The 16,363-nt window shown below is 40.8% G+C and overlaps 1 protein-coding gene across 10 annotated transcripts in view; it reads right to left on the minus strand.

The window, feature by feature from the left end:
- Positions 1 to 16,363, minus strand: part of elna (elastin a) — a 275,816-nt gene that overhangs the window by 101,288 nt on the left and 158,165 nt on the right. For all 10 annotated transcript variants that reach the window (XM_072589478.1, XM_072589481.1, XM_072589479.1 and 7 more), the window contains exons 20-21: positions 13,248 to 13,331; positions 10,276 to 10,311 (exon numbers count right to left, since the gene is read on the minus strand). In XM_072589478.1, the coding sequence (XP_072445579.1) occupies positions 10,276 to 10,311; positions 13,248 to 13,331 (120 nt within the window). The remainder of the gene's footprint in view (positions 1 to 10,275; positions 10,312 to 13,247; positions 13,332 to 16,363) is intronic.

Raw genomic sequence — 16,363 nt, forward strand, 5'->3', positions numbered from 1 at the left:
CAGAACAGAATGGCCGCAGGAAGCTATGAGAAATGATAAACGATGCCCACAACCGACTCCACAAATATGAATGAGAAATTTTGTGCCAAAAACAGTACACTAACACAACTGACCATGAATGGATAAAAGAACTTACTTCGAGAGTCAGCGGCCTCCATCTTCGGTGGGAGTGGTGAGAGAGATGACCAGGGGGCTGCCAAGAAGGTAAGATAATCCTTTAAAAACTTACCTCATGTATAGGTGCAGGTGCACGCTGACCAGGAGTGGACATGGGACGGCTGAGTAAGTGAGGTAATATACTTGGGCAGTTGCTTTAGCCGAAACACTACTTAGGTAGTGTCTCCCACCCATTCTCCTCCTCTAACCAAACAAAAAGGTTACTAGTTTTTTTCGATAGTCTCTGAGAATTAAAACACTCTTTGGCCGTTCCCCTCAACAAAAAGTATACAGTTTTGGATACTGTTGGGGGGGGGGGGCGCAATGACTTACTAGGGGTAAGCCATGGGGTACAGATGTCTAGCACAGAGTCTGTCCCTGTTGCTCAGAAGGGAAGAGGGGGGAGGAGCGGAGTAGAGCATTACTCATTGGAGACTCCACAGTTAGGGGGACAGATAGGAGATTCTGAGGGAATGAGAGAGACTCTTGATTGGTGTGTTGTCTCCCAGGTGCCAGGGTCCGTGATGTCTCGGATCGTGTTTTCGGGATCCTTAAGGAGGAGGGGGAGCAGCCGTAATTCGTGGTCTACATAGGTACAAATGATATAGATAGGAAAAAGAATGGAGATGTAGAGCAGAAATTCAGGGAGCTAGGGTGGAACCAAATCTCTGGTTTGTTACCCATGCCATTCATGCTAGCGAGATGAGGAATAGGGTGAGAGAGCAGTTGAACGCTTAGCTACAAGGATGGTGCAGGAGGGAGGGATTCAGATACTTGGATAATTGGGGTTCATTCTGGGTTAGGCTGAACTTCTACAAATGGGATGGTCTACACCTGAACCAGAGGGGTACCAATATCCTGGGGGAGAATTTTGCTAATGCTCTTCAAGGGGGATAGGAACCTGCATTGTAGATCAAGTGTACAGGAGGTTGAGAGTAGTGGGGTCATATATAAAGGTTTCAAGGTCGCAAGAGTTTACCAGCAGGAAGGTGGTTTGAAGTGTGTCTTCTTCAATGCCAGGAGCATCCAGAATAAGGCAGGTGAACTTGCAGTGTGGGTTGGTACTTGGGACTTCAACGTTGTGGTCATTTCAGAGACATGGATAGAGCAGGGACAGGAATGGTGCAGGTTCAGGGGTTTAGGTGTTTCAGGAAAAACAGGGAAAGTGTAAAAGAGGGGGAGGTGTGGCATTGTTAGTCAAGGACAGTATCACAGTGGCAGAAAGGACATTTGATGAGGACTTGTCTACTGAGGTAGTATGGGCTGAGATTAGAAACCGGAAAGGAGAGGCCACCCTGTTGGGAGTTTTCTATAGGCCTCTGAAAAGTTCCAGAGATTGCAAAAATGATTCTGGATAGGAGCAAAAGTAACAGAGTAGTTGTTATGGTGGACTTTAACTTTCCAAATATTGTTTGGAAACACTATAGTTCAAGTACTTTAGATAGGTCAGTTTTTGTCCAATGTGTGTAGGAGGGTTTCTTGACACAATATGTAGATAGGTCAACAAGAGGCGAGACCACATTGAATTTGGTACTGGGTAATGAACCAGGCCGGGGTGTTAGATTTGGAGGTAGGCGAGTACTTTGATGACAGTGACCACAACTCAGTTACGTTTACTTAGTGATGAAAAGGGATGGGCATATACTGCAAAGTAAGATTGATAGCTGGGGGAAAATATGATGCGATTAGGCAAGATTTAGGATGCATAGGATGGGGGAAGGAAACTGCAGGGGATGGCCACAATTAAAACGTGAAGCTTGTTCAACGAACAGCTACTGAGTGTCCTTGATAAGTATGTACCTGTCAGGCAGGGACGAAATTGTTAAGCGAGGGAACCATGGTTTACTAAAGAAGTTGAATCACTTGTCAAGAGGAAGGAGGCGGCTTATGTAAAGATGAGATGTGAAGGCTCAGCTAGGGTGCTTGAGAGTTACAAATTAGCCAGGAAGGACATAAAGAGAGAGCTGAGAAGAGCCAGGAGGGGACATGAGAAGTTGTTTGCAGGATCAAGGCAAATCCTAAAGCTTCCTATAGAAATAAGAATAAAAGAATGACTAGAGTAAGATTAGAATCCAGTCAAGGACAGTAGTGGGAAGTTGTGCATGGAGTCCGAGGAGATAGGAGAGGCACTAAGTGGATATTTTTTGTCAATATTCACACAGGAAAAAGACAATGTTGTTGAGGAGAATACAGAGATACATGCAATTAGACTACAAAGGATTGAGGTTCATAAGGAGGAGGTGTTTGCAATTGTGAAAAGTGTGAAAATACATAAGTCCCCTGGGCGAGGTGGAATTTATCCTAGGGTTCTCTGGGAAGCTAGGTAGGAAATTGCAGAGCCTTTGGCTTTGATCTTTATACCACCATTGTCCACAGAAATAGTGCCAAAAGACTGGAGGATACCAAATGTTGCCCCTTGTTCAATAAGGGCAGTAGAGACAACCCTAGTAAATTTAGACTAGTGAGCCTTACTTCGGTTGTGGGTAAAGTGTTGTAAAGGACTATAAGATAAGATCTGTAATTATCTAGAAAGAAATAAGTTGATTAGATATAGTCAACACGGTTTTGTGAAGGGTGGATCGTGCCTCACAAACCTTATCAAGTTATTTGAGAAGATGACCAAATAGTTGGGCAGTTGATGTGGTGTATATGGATTTCAGTAAAGCATTTGATAAAGTTCCCCATGATAGGCATTTGCAGAATATACGGAGGCATGGGTTTGGGGCTGATTTAATGGCTTGGATCAGAAATTGGTGAGCTGAAAGAAGACAGAGGGTGGTAGTTGATGGGAAATGCTCATCCTGGAGCTCCGTTACTAGTGATGTACCACAAGGATCTGTTTTGGTGCCACTGATATTTGTCATTTTTATAAATGACCTGGATGAGGGCATAGAAGGATGGGTTGGTAAATTTGCGCTCGACACTAAGATCAATGGAGTTGTGGGCAGTGTGGAAGGATGTTGAAGGTTACGGGAGACATAGATAAGCTGCAGAGCTGGGCTGAGAGATAGCAAATGGAGTTTAATGCAGGAAAATGTGAGGTGATTTGCTGTAGGAGTAACAGGAATACGGAGTACTGGGATAATGGTAAGATTCTTAGTAGTGTGGATGAGTAGATAGATCTCAGTGTCCATGTGCATAGATCTCTGAAAATTGCCACTCAAGTTGATAGGATTGTTAAGAAGGCATACAGTGTGTTAGCTTTTATTGGTAGAGGGATAGAGTTTTGGAGCCATGAGGTCATGTGTGACTGCACTTGGGAGTACTGCATACAGTTCTGGTTGCTACATTATAGGAAGGATATGGAAGCATTGGAAAGGGTGCAGAAGATATTTACCTGGTACGAGAGAAGGTCGTATGAGGAAAGGCTGAGGGACTTGAGCCTGTTTTAGTTTGAAAGAAAAAGGTTGACAGGTCACTTAATAGAGACATACAAGAGGATCAGAGGATTAGATAGGATGGACAGTAGAGCCTTTTTCTTCGGAAGGTGATGGGGGTTAGCAATGAGGGGACATAGCTTTAAATTGAGGGGTGATCGATATAAGACAGATGTCAGAGGTAGGTTCTTCACTCAGAGAGTAGTAAGGGCATGGAACGCTTTCTCTGCAACCGTAATAGACTCGCCAACTTTAAGGGCATTTAAATAGCCATTGGATAAACATATGGATGACAATGGAATAGTGCACGTTAGATGGGTTTCAGAAGGGTTTCACAGGTCGGCACAACATCGAGGGCCGAAGAGCCTGTACTGCACTGTAATGTTCTATACTCTAAGTACCGTGGAACAAGCCACCAACACTAAACAACAGCGCAGGCCATCAGACAGACAGTAGCACCAACATTAAGCAGGAAAAAAAAGGAACATCCTCAACACAGTGGAAAAGAAAGCCGTAGAAGGACTCAGAAAAGACAGAAATATCACAATCCTACTGGCAGACAAAGGGCATGTGACTGTCATTTTGAACAGAAGACAATATATTGAAAAAGCAAACACTCTACTCACAGATACCGACACCGACCAACTGGTGGTGATGGACCCGATACCGCAGCTTGAAAACCATATTATAGCTCTCCCGAGGAAACTTCACAAGACAGGTGAAATTAACATGACAGACTTCCAAAGAATGAAACGTAAAGGATCTAACACACCCCTTTGCTATGGATTACCAAAAGCACATATACAAGGGGCTCCCTCCAGACCCATAGTCTGTATGGTACATTGACATACAGACTAGCAAATAAACTGCAACACAAACTGAAACACCCAGTAGAAGACTCAAGCCACTTCACCCAGGAATGCTTTAACACCAAAGACACCAAAGTTAGAGGATGATAAGGTCATGGTTTCCTTTGATGTGATTGCCCTATTCACATCAATAAACATCACTCTAGTCAAAGAAACACTGGCCTCACTGCTAGATGAACCAAGGACAGAAACATCTGACAGCACCAACTCTATCAGCAAGGACAGCGTCCTCAAACTCGTAGGCCTGTGCCTCACAACCCACTTCACCTTCAATAACAAAATCTACAAATAAATCAATGGGACGCCTATAGGATCACTAATATCAGGACTCTTAGCAAAATTAGTTATGTCGAGGTTAGAACAAACAGTCCTTCCCATGCTCCAGCCCAAGCTTCGGGTCCGCTATGTGGTTGACACCTTTGTTATCACAAAATGCAACAAATTAGAAGAAACCTACAAACACATAAACAACATCCCTACAGGTATAAAGTTCATGAAAGGGGAAGAGAACAACAACAGACTTCCCTTCCTAGATGTCACAGGAGAATGAAAAGCCAATGGAGAGCTGCAGAACCAGCGTCTACAGGAAAGCTACACAGACTGACCAGATACTCAACTGCAGGAGCAATCGTCCCAACACCCACAAATGGAGCTACATCTGGACATTATTTAAATGAGCCACAACACACTGCAGCACCCAAGAACTATGAGAAGCCAAGGAAAAATACCAACACAACATACTCAGGAATCATGTATACCGATAAGCATAGTCTGCCGATTCCTACACAACAGACCCAAACCAGAAAACACAACAAGCTCAGAGACTCCAGCCACCCTGCCATACATTAAAGACATCTCAGAGATGACGACCAGACTAATCCAGTCCCGAGGCACTATGGAAGCCCTCAAAACTAATACCACACTGAAACAGCTCCTGATTAATTTAAAGGGCCCTGTACCAACAACTAGCAGAACGAAGTCATATACAAAATACCCTGCAAGGACTGTAACAAATATCACATTGGACAAATGGGCAAGAAACTAGCTGCCAAGATACATGAGCACCAACTAGCCACTAAAAGACATGACCAACATCACTAGTATCCATACACACAGAAAAAGAGGGACACTTGTTTGACTGGGACAACATACCCATCCTGGGACAAGCTAAACAAAGACATGCATAGGAATTCCTAGAGGCCTGGCATTCAAACTGGAACTCCATTAACAAACATATTGATTTGGACCTCATTTACCAACCTCTCAGAAAATGAACCGGAAGTGGTATCACCCACAGCAACAGACCAAGACACATAAATAGCAAGCAGGATAGAACACCAACACTTAATTGGAGGCTCACTGATGATATTACCTAGCATGGTGATGAAATGTCTGAGAACAAACATACTAGTTCAGCCAGCAAACTTACAATCTGATTAACAGACACTGTTTTAAATTTAGGAGTCATCCTTTTAGGAAAGAGATGAGGGATTTTTTTCCTTTCTGAGAGTTGTGCAACTTTGGAACTCTCTGCCTTAGAGATGGGATCTTTAAATATTTAAGGCAGCAACAGATTGATTCTTGTTAGGCAAGGGATTTGAAGGTTATTAGGGATAGTTGTGAATGTAAAATTTGGAGCACCACAAACTGATCAGCCATTGTATTATTGAATTGTTTATTTCTGCTCATACTTTATGCTAGTTTATAATGTTTGTAATTTAAAAGGGATTCAGCAAGCAGAGAAACTACCTGCAGATGCTGACACCTACCTACAGAGGATTCCTGATGAAGGGCTTTTGCCCGAAACGTCGATTTCGCTGCTCGTTGGATGCTGCCTGAACTGCTGTGCTCTTCCAGCACCACTAATTCAGTATTTGGTTTTCAGCATCTGCAGTCATTGTTTTTACCTTAATTCTGGCCTCTGTGCATTCCCAGTCATAGTTTAGATCAGAGTGGTGCTGGAAAAGAACAGCAGGTCAGGCAGCATCCGAGGAGCGGGAAAATCAATGTTTGGGGCAAAAGCTCTTCATCAGGAATAGAGGCAGGAAGCCTCCAGGGTGGAGAGATAAATGGTGGGGGGTGGGGGGACATGATGCATATTAAATTAATTGATGCGTGGACGGAGGGGGATAAAGGTAAGGCCTTTGCTGAGGACTGATCGTTCGTCCTCAATGAGGGGAAGTCTGGGGGGGATGATGAAAACTCGGCAGGGCTGGGAGCAAGGACCTGGTGTAGGTGTGGAGCTGGGAGTGGGGGCGGAGCTTGTAACTGGAGTGGGTATGGTGATGGGGGCAATGTGGGTGGAGTCATGAGCAAGGGTGGTGTTCCCCTCAGGGGTCTGGGGGGGCAGGGATTGTGACAGTGGGATCTGTGGGGGGCGTGTCGGCAGAATGCAGGCGAGCGGCATTGGTGGGGGCAGAAGTGGTGGTGAACACGGCAGTAGAGGGGGCGGAAGTCACTGAACATGTGATGTAGTGATGACGTGGGGGGCGGAAGTGATATCACGTGTGGTGCATGAGGAATCGTAAGGGGTGGTAGTGGCTGTGGAAGTGACCATGATGGGGGCAGAAGTCATAGTTGCTTCACCATGTTGACAATGTCCTCTGCTATCTATGCTACAAATTCCCTCCCTACATCTGGACTTAACACTTCCTTCCATTCAGACAGTTCCCCTCCCCTCCTTCTTGAAGATTCTGGTCATCTGATCTAATATCTCCAATACAGCTCATTGTCATTCTCACTCTCTCACCCCTTCTCATCTAACAACTGTTAGGTTGATATTTCTTTTTCCTATACTTACTTTAAATCTCCATCACAGCATATGTTTATATATTGAACAGTACTGGCTCAGTCTCTGACTCTTTCTATTATCTATAAGTCAGTATTCTGTCATGACTTACTCAACACCATCCCTGGGATGGAAGGTTTGAAGACTAATTAATTAAAGAGGAGTTTGAGATGTCTTTGAAGAACTGTTTCTTCTGGGCTCCATCCAACAATCTATCTCCCTCGAGCCTTGCTGTTGCTTCAAGTGTTGCTTGACTCCTGATCATTTTGCCATTTTGATTTGAATGTGACTCTCGAGGTCAAAATTTGATTTTTCATGAGGATTTTTTAAGATTTTCTCTGGGGCCGCTTTTTTGATTTTTGGTGGCCACCTTATGGTTTTCAGTGGCTACTTTATCATTCTCACTAATTCATTTATTAGGTGATATAACCATGTAGTAATATCATCTTTGGTATTTGTCATATAGACATCTGGACCATACAGAAATAGAATCAGCAGAATTTATTAATATACTTCATAATAATCAATCCTTTATTAAATTTACAACCACAATACCCAGGGGACACATTCACTTCCTGGACAACACAATTTAAATTGGAACAAAACAAGGCAAGGTGAGTTAACAGAAGTTTTTTCAAAATAACTGACACACAAAATGCCATCATCATAAACACATCTGCAGAATGCTGAAGTCACAGCTAATGTATATTCATATGTGCACAAACCTGCAACATTTTAACAAGGTCGCTACTACCATTGTATTGCGGCTCAGATCTTAAGTTCAGATTTAATTGATGTAATTGAGTGTTTTCCTATTCAATTATCAAATAAGGTGATTCAAGTGAACATGAAGTAATTATGGAGAAAGACTGTGAAAGAAAGGAGTATTGAATAGTTTTTGACTCTGATATTCCCTGAGCAGCCATTTGTTCAGGTTATTTGAATTGGGTTAGTAAACCTTGCTACTTCCATACATTCCAAATATAGGACTCTCATTAAGTACTTAGCAATTGCTAATTAAACATTTCATATAAATATATGTCTGGAATTGTGCCTTTTAATCTTATTCCTCACTTAGCAAGGCACTTCCTGGATTTTACCTGCAATAAAGACTATTCTGCTTTGCAAAACTTTTGCCTCATACTTCAAATTCTCTGCACATTATGTCAATGGATATTATTTAGTTTATGAAGTCACCACTTTAGTATGAGGTAAAGCTTCTTAGACACAAACTCAATCAATGAAAAATGTTCATATTACAGAGGACGCAGTGCTGGATGTCTTAAATTGCATAAAAGTGGTTAAATCTCCAGGACCTATTCAGGTGTACCCTAGAACTCTGTGGGAAGTCAGGGAAGTGATTACTTGCCCCTTTGCTGAGTTATTTGAATCAGCAACAGTGATAGGTAAGGTGCCGGAAGACTGGAGGTTAGCTAATGTGATGCCACCATTTAAGAAAGGTGGTAAGGAAAAGCTAGGGAACTATAGACCGGTGAGCGTGACATCAGTGGTGGGTGAATTGTTGGAGGGAATACTGAGGGACAGGATTTACATACATTTAGAAAGGCAACAACTGATTAGGGATAGTCATCATGGCTTTGTGCTTGGGAAATCATGTCTCACAAACTTCATTGTGTTCTTTGAAGAAATAACAAAGAGGATTGATGAGGGCAGTGCGTTGGACATGATCTCTGTGGACTTCAGTAAGATGTTCAACTAGGTTCGTCATGGCAGAATGTTTTGCAAGGTTAACTCTCATGGAATACAGGGACAACTAGCCATTTGGATACAGAACCGTCTTGAAGGGAGAAGACAAAGGGTGGTGGTGTGGGGTTGCCTTTCACGCTGGAGGCCTGTGACCAGTGGTGAGTCACAAGGATCAGTGCTGGGTCCACTGCTTTTTGTCATTTATATAAATGATTTGGATGTGAACATAGTTAGTAAGTTTGCAGATGACACCAAAATTGGAGGTATATTGGACAGCGAAGAAGATTACTTCAGAGTACAGTGGGATCTGGATCAGATGAGCCAATGGGCTGAGAAGTGGCAGATGGAGTTTAATTTAGATAAATGTGAGATATTGCGTTTTGGAAAGGCAAATCAGAGCAGGACTTATACACTTAATGGTAAGGTCCTAGGGAGTGTTGCTGAATAAAGAGACCTTGGAGTGCAGGTTCATAGTTCCTTGAAATGGAGTTGCAGGTAGATAGGATAATGAAGAAGGCGTTTGGTATGTTTTCCTTTATTGGTCAGCAGTTGGAAGATCGTGTTGCGGCTGTCTAGGACATTGATTAGGCCATTTTTGGAACATTGTGTGCAATTCTGGTCTTCCTCCTCGGAAGAATGTTGTGAAACCTGAAAGGGTTCAGAAAATATTTACAAGGATGGAGCCAGGGTTGGAGGATTTGAGCTTAGTGAGTGGCTGAATAGGCTGGGGCTGTTTTCTCTGGAGTGTCGGAGGCTGAGGGGTGACCTTATCAAAGTTTATAAAATCATGAGGGTCATAGATAGGGTAAATAAACAAAGCCTTTTCCCTCGCTTGGGGGGAGTCCAGAACTCGAGTGCAAAGGTTTAGGGTGAGAAGGGAAAAAATTTAAAAGTGACCTAAGGGGCAAGTTTTTGACACAGAGGATGGTGTATGTATGGAATGAACTGCCAGGCGAAGTGGTTGAGGCTGGTACAATTACAATATTTAAAAGGCATCTGGATGGATTTATGAATAGGAAGAGTTTAGAGGGAAACGGGCCAAGTACTGGCAAATGAGACTAGATTAGCTTAGGTGATCTGGTCTGAATGGACGAGTTGGACCGAAGGGCCTGTTTCCATGTTGTACAGCTCTATGACTCTAAGTCAAAATTCTGGCAACTAGATATTAAAGTGGAGAGTTGAGAAGTCATATTTGGATACATCTGCTTAACTTGAGGAAACCTCTCTAACAATGCTTGAAAGTTACTCTTTACTTGATCACAGTTTAATAGTTATATATGTTTTGTATTTAAGAAGAAAATTATTCTTATTAATCTTAACAATCCATGCCTACTTCTACAGTAATACTTGGATGTTATTACAAAATAGGAAAATTTACCTCCATATTTAGCAGCTTTCGCTGATGCATATCCACCTGCAATGACAAAGAATTAAGAAATTATACAAAACAGAGACTATGGAATAGGTAACATTAAACAGTAAAACAGCTTTGCTTCTTTCCAGCTAATCCTGAAGTAACGCAATAACATGTAACTTGTTCAAATCTCACTTAAAAGTACAATATTTTTAAGATCAAATTAAAAATTAGGTGAATCAAAGCTTTGGTTCTGTATTAATTCTTAGCTCTTACAAAGAGTGCGTGCAATTTGGCATTACCTCAGGTCATGTGCAATAACGAAATAGCAAGGGGCAATGTCTCAAAAAATAGATCCTGATGACTTCTTCAAACACACTCTGGCAATATTTCCATGGAAAGTAAAGATTACTTGTGTAGCAGAAACATACATATTAACATATGAATTTACAAGATCAAGCCATTCAGACCATTCAGTCTGCTCTGCCATTCAATATTTTCACAGCTAAACCGAAGTCTATTTTCCTACCTATCATCAATACCCTTTAAGTACCTTGTTAATCAAGAATCATAAAAGTGCTGCCTTAAAAAAAAATTGATGACGCTTCCCTCACTATTTATAGGGAGCAGAGTTTCACAAACTCTCAACATAGGAACAAGAATAGGCCTTTACACCCCTTGAGCCTGTACAATGATTCACTTAGAGCTCAGTTGATCTGTAGCCTAACTCTATATCCCTGCCTTTGACCCATATCCCTTAATACCTTGGCTTAACAAAAATGTATCTATTTCAGATTTAAAATTAATAACTTAGCCAGGGTTCACTGCCATTTGTGGAATTATTCATCCTTTGTGTACAGAACCGCTTCCCTACATCTCTCCTGAATGGTCTGGCCTCAGTTCTCAGACTTTGCCACTTTATTTTGTATCCACAACCAGTGGGGATTATTTATCTTTATCTACCCTGTATTTTTCTGTTAATACCTTGAAGACTTCAATCAGATAACCTTTTAAATTCCAAAGCAAAAAAGGCATAATTTGCATAATCTCTCCCATTGCACAACCCCTGAAGACCAAGGATTATTCTTGCAAATTTTCTTGCTTTGTTTCAAGGGATGGATGCCTTACAAACATAGTTACTGAATGATAAGGGCTATCCTCTGCAAACATGATTGATTGGGTATTAAAATTAGGTAACTTGCACAATAACAATTTGCATGAAGTGCTTCTTAATTGCTTTATTCCTAGGTTTTATGAATCCACAGAAATTGTGCCCAATACATTACAGTCAAATTATTCAAACACAAATTTAGTTGTCACCCTCAAGCTTGGGTTACTCTGCACCAATACCAACATCTGTTAAATTGGAAATTGGCATGGTGGAAGCTGGAGCTTCTAACTTTTGACGACTTAACTGAACTTTTCATTCTTTGAAGTTTATGATTCAATCTTGGTCTCCTAGTAGAGCAGGAAAACCATGATCAGTTATTTCAGGAGATTACTTAGATGCAATGCACTTATACTTTCCTGATCTTATTTTGGGAAAGCAAATCTTAGCAGGACTTATACACTTAATGGTAAAGTCTTAGGGAGTGTTGCTGAACAGTGAGACCTTGGAGTGCAGGTTCATAGCTCCTTGAAAGTAGAGTCACAGGTAGATAGGATAGTGAAAAAGGCGTTTAGTATGCTTTCTTTTATTGGTCAGAGTATGGAGTATAGGAGCTGGGAGGTCATGTTGCGGCTGTACAGGACATTGGTTAGGCCACTGTTGGAATATTGCGTGCAATTCTGGTCTCCTTCCTTTTGGAAGGATGTTGTGAAACTTGAAAGGATTCTGAAAAGATTTACAAGGATGTTGCCAGGGTTGGAGGATTTGAGCCATAGGGAGAGATTGAATAGGCTGGAGCTGTTTTCCCTGGAGCATCGGAGGCTGAGGGGTGACCTTATTGAGGTTTATAAAATCATGAAGGGCATGGATAGGACAAATAGACAAAGTGTTTTCCCTGGGTTGGGGAGTCCAGAACTAGAGGGCATAGGTTTAGGCTGAGAGGGGAAAAATTTAAAAAAAGAGACCTAGGGGCAATGTTTTCATGCAGATGGTGGTGCGTCTATGGAATGAGCTGCCAGAGGAAGTGGTGGAGGCTAGTATGATTGCAACGTTTAAAAGGCATCTGGATGGGTATATGAATAGGAAGGGTTTGGGCCGGGTGCTGGCAAATGGGACTAGATTAGGTTGGGATATGTGGTCGACATGGATGAGTTGGACTGAAGGGTCTGCTTCCGTACTGTACATCTTTATAACTATGTAACTTAGAGAATATTTACTTATATAATACTTGATATCAGATAAGGAGGTGATTAATCAAAGGCAGTGGAGGTCGACAGAATTGGTGATGCTTGGTCAAGCTAAATTTCCTATTCATTTATAACATGTGGATATCTTAGGCAAGAGCTTCGACATCTAATGAATTAATATATTTTTTTAAAAGTCAGTGTATATGTGACACTGTTTTCAGGTGATTTTACGGAGGAACAGGTTTTGATGAGAAATAGAAGTGGTCCAAGAAATCACTCCTCCTTGCTTTGATCTGGTTGGGCTCAGTGAACTTAAATGGAATTTGTACTATGTCTGTAAGTTTTGAATAAAGTGGGAAGATTACACTTATGCTATATAGGAGAAAGTGAGGACTGCAGATGCTGGAGATCAGACTTGAGAGTACAGTGCTGTAAAGGAACAATCAGTCAGGCAGCATCTGAGGAGCAGGAAAATCAATGTTTCGAGCATAAGCTCTTCATCAGGAGGGTTTATGCCCAAAACATTGATTCTCCTGTTCCTCGGATGCTACCGGATCAGCTGTCCTTTCCCAGCACCACACTCTCTACTTATGCTATATCGGAATGTGAACAATTTGATTGGAAAACTAACAACTAATCTTGCAGTTTCCATTTAATTCATTTCAAATAATCTAAATATTATTCTTAAGAGATCAAATTACCTGGAACCCCTCCTGGAACAGCTCCGACAAAGCCACCAGGTGCACGCCATGGCAGAGCTCCAGCTCCTCGCCATGGAAAGCCTCCTAGAAAGCCAGGACAGAAGTGTGCAATCATCATTATGAGACAGAAGATCATACTCTTGTTACCAACACACTATGGAATTACAAAGACTGCCCGTCATGATACTTGAGTTGCTACTTTCATTTGCGATCTAACAGTGGAGCTTAATCAGAAGTTCATATGGGTTAAATTCCTTGAATTAATTCGTAGAAATGATCTTTAATGGGCAAGAAAGTTTATTCATTGTTTGGATAGCTTTTCCCAGATAGTTATGTTCTTACCTCTTGACCATGATCTTGATTAATACTTAAGAACTTAACATTCTTTCTACATCAGATTCATCCATTCATTCAATTTCTTTAGAACTCATAGTACCCATGCTGTGGATGTAACAGCTCTCTTTTGCATCATTCTCAATCCCACTAACCAGCTCCTGACCTACTGCATTCTGTTCCTCAGGACCTCTTTATAAAACATGAGTATTTGAAGTAAAAATGTTCATAAAAGATTCTTTATGACTTCAGATTTCCAGCATCTGCAGCCATTTGCTTTTATTTATCATGACTTCCTTGTGCTCCCATTTATTTATAAGCACCAGCTCCTGTGTGCATTTTTAACCACTTTCTAAATCTATTCTGCTCTCTACATCAATTTATGCTCTTTTAAGCCAGTTTACTGATTTATATTGATCATCATCATCCTTCCTACCAAGAGGTATCACACCACACTTCTCTGCATATTCCATCTAATTGAGCACACCCAATCCATCAGTCATCGCACAGCCTCTTGAAGTCTATCACAATCCTACTCCCAGTTCAAAAGACTTCAAGTTTTGACATCTGAAAATGTTGGAATTGTGTACTACATTCCCATCTATAGATCCTTAATAAATGTAAAGAAAACCAATGATCTGGGGGATTTCCACTATATACATTTCTCCAGTCTAAAAAAAACCCTACCATTCAGCTATTTTGCATTAATGGTAGCACTGTATCGTATTACAAATCTGCAGATTTTCTGGCAAGTGCATTTTATCAAATACTTTTGCAACTCCGTGAAACATCAACTTCATTAGCCTTCACAATCATCCTTTCCATCTTTAAAAAAAAACCCCAAGCTAGTTTAATACTATTTGGATTTAACAAATTTCAGTTTCTTTATTTTCATTAATCTGCATTTGCCCTAGCATCCATCGCCCTGGGTTATTGTTTTCCCATTACAGGGTTGGACTGTAGTTGCATGGCTTTTGTTAACACATTTTTAACATTTTAAAGTTTTTTTTGTGATATTTACAAATCACCATCTTATGGCACCATTTTCATGTCTAATAAGATTTGGCAGATGGTGGCCAGTGCCTCTGCAATTTCCACATCTTTTCGCATTCACCTAAACTATCAATACCTTTTATTACGTCCTGTGTTCTTTCCATAGCTTACTTTCCTGCCTACCTTGTGGCATCAGCAAATCTGGCAATCATAACTTCCATCTCTTCATTTAAAGCATTTGCATAGTTTTCAACAGTTGAGGTCCCAGCCCCAATTCTTGTGCCTTATCACTTGCAACATATTGCCAATTTGAAAAAAGACCCATTTACACTTACTTTCTGCTTCCTGTTAGCCAGCAAATCTGTTACTTCTACACCATGAAATTTTATTTTCTACAGTAATCCTTACTGTAGCATCTTACCAAATGCCTTTTGGAAATTTAAGTACACTGAATTTCTCAGTTCCCTGTCTTCCACAGTACATGCTATCTTCTCAAAGAACTCCAATTGTTTGTTTGAATATGACTTCAATTCCATAAAACCACGTTGACTTTGTTTGCATACCTTAAAATTATCCAAGTGCCCTGATATATCTTTAATAATAGCTTCTAAATTGTTTCCCTATGATAGATGTTAAGCCAAATAGCTTGTAGTTCCCTGCTTCCTGTCATTTTCCCTTTCAAGAATTTAGATGGTACATAGTGAGAAAATCTCTAGTCTGGTTATTCTGCATGTTGGCTTTGCTCTCTTTCACCCTGAAGCTAATTGTTTCATGCTGCTACCGTGCAGTATCAACACCGGTGGTATTTGGCACTGGCAGAATGCTGCTGTCATGCCAAAAAATGCACTCTACCTATCACAAAATGAGTAACACTGTCCAGTATATGAATTTCAATGCCAGCTAAGTAGGACATAGGAATGTTGGAATATGTGAAGAATTGCACCGAAAACCAATTCAGAACTATCATTTGGGGCTCATACTATGGCACACTTACAGATGCTTGAAAGATACATATGTTAAATAAAAAAAAGGCTCTGTGAATTAACCTACTTTTATAAACAACTCAGGCCACCCAATCCAAACATGACCACTATATGATGAGGGCTCTTCAAAGCCTCATTGTTTGGAGACAGAAAGAATGGACTGCACCTATTTCAATTCAACAAACTAGATGACAGCCATTCACTGGTTCTTTCTCAGGGCAATGTTATGACCAGTATTAACTTGTCTGCTTTGAAATCTAAACAAACTCCGGCAGTTAACAGTAAATCATCATTAACTGCTGCATTTTTCGTGGCAACATGAATAGTAAAGTCAACTGCCAATTAATTAGCACACTTCTCTCACATGCATAAATGTCATATTTCCTTTATAGGTATCTTTGAAATTGGCCTGATGATTCAACATGAAAAGCTTCAACAAAATGTCTTTTTCAGCAATTTTCAAGGTCAGTGTGGCCAAATGACTATTGAGAGATCTTTTATCACCTCAGGATCAAGGCTTATCTAAAAAAAACCCTGAGCTTCAAACAGAAATTAATCACTTTAACAGAGAAAGATTCTACCGACTCTTCGAAAGAAAAAGGTTTTTTCATAAAATCAACATGAGAGAGGAGACCTCCAAGTGGTAGTTGAACTAACTTGATGTAGGATTGTAAATATAGGACTAATGTGATACTTTGGATTGAGTAATATAGGATTTTCATGTCGGGTTGAATTAACATAGGATTGTAAATAGAAATTCAGGCTGGAAAAAGTATTGGTCACAAGTAAAGAAAACCTGGATGTGAT

This window comes from Chiloscyllium punctatum, chromosome 19 (genome assembly GCF_047496795.1).
Source record: "Chiloscyllium punctatum isolate Juve2018m chromosome 19, sChiPun1.3, whole genome shotgun sequence".
Lineage (NCBI taxonomy): Eukaryota > Metazoa > Chordata > Chondrichthyes > Orectolobiformes > Hemiscylliidae > Chiloscyllium > Chiloscyllium punctatum.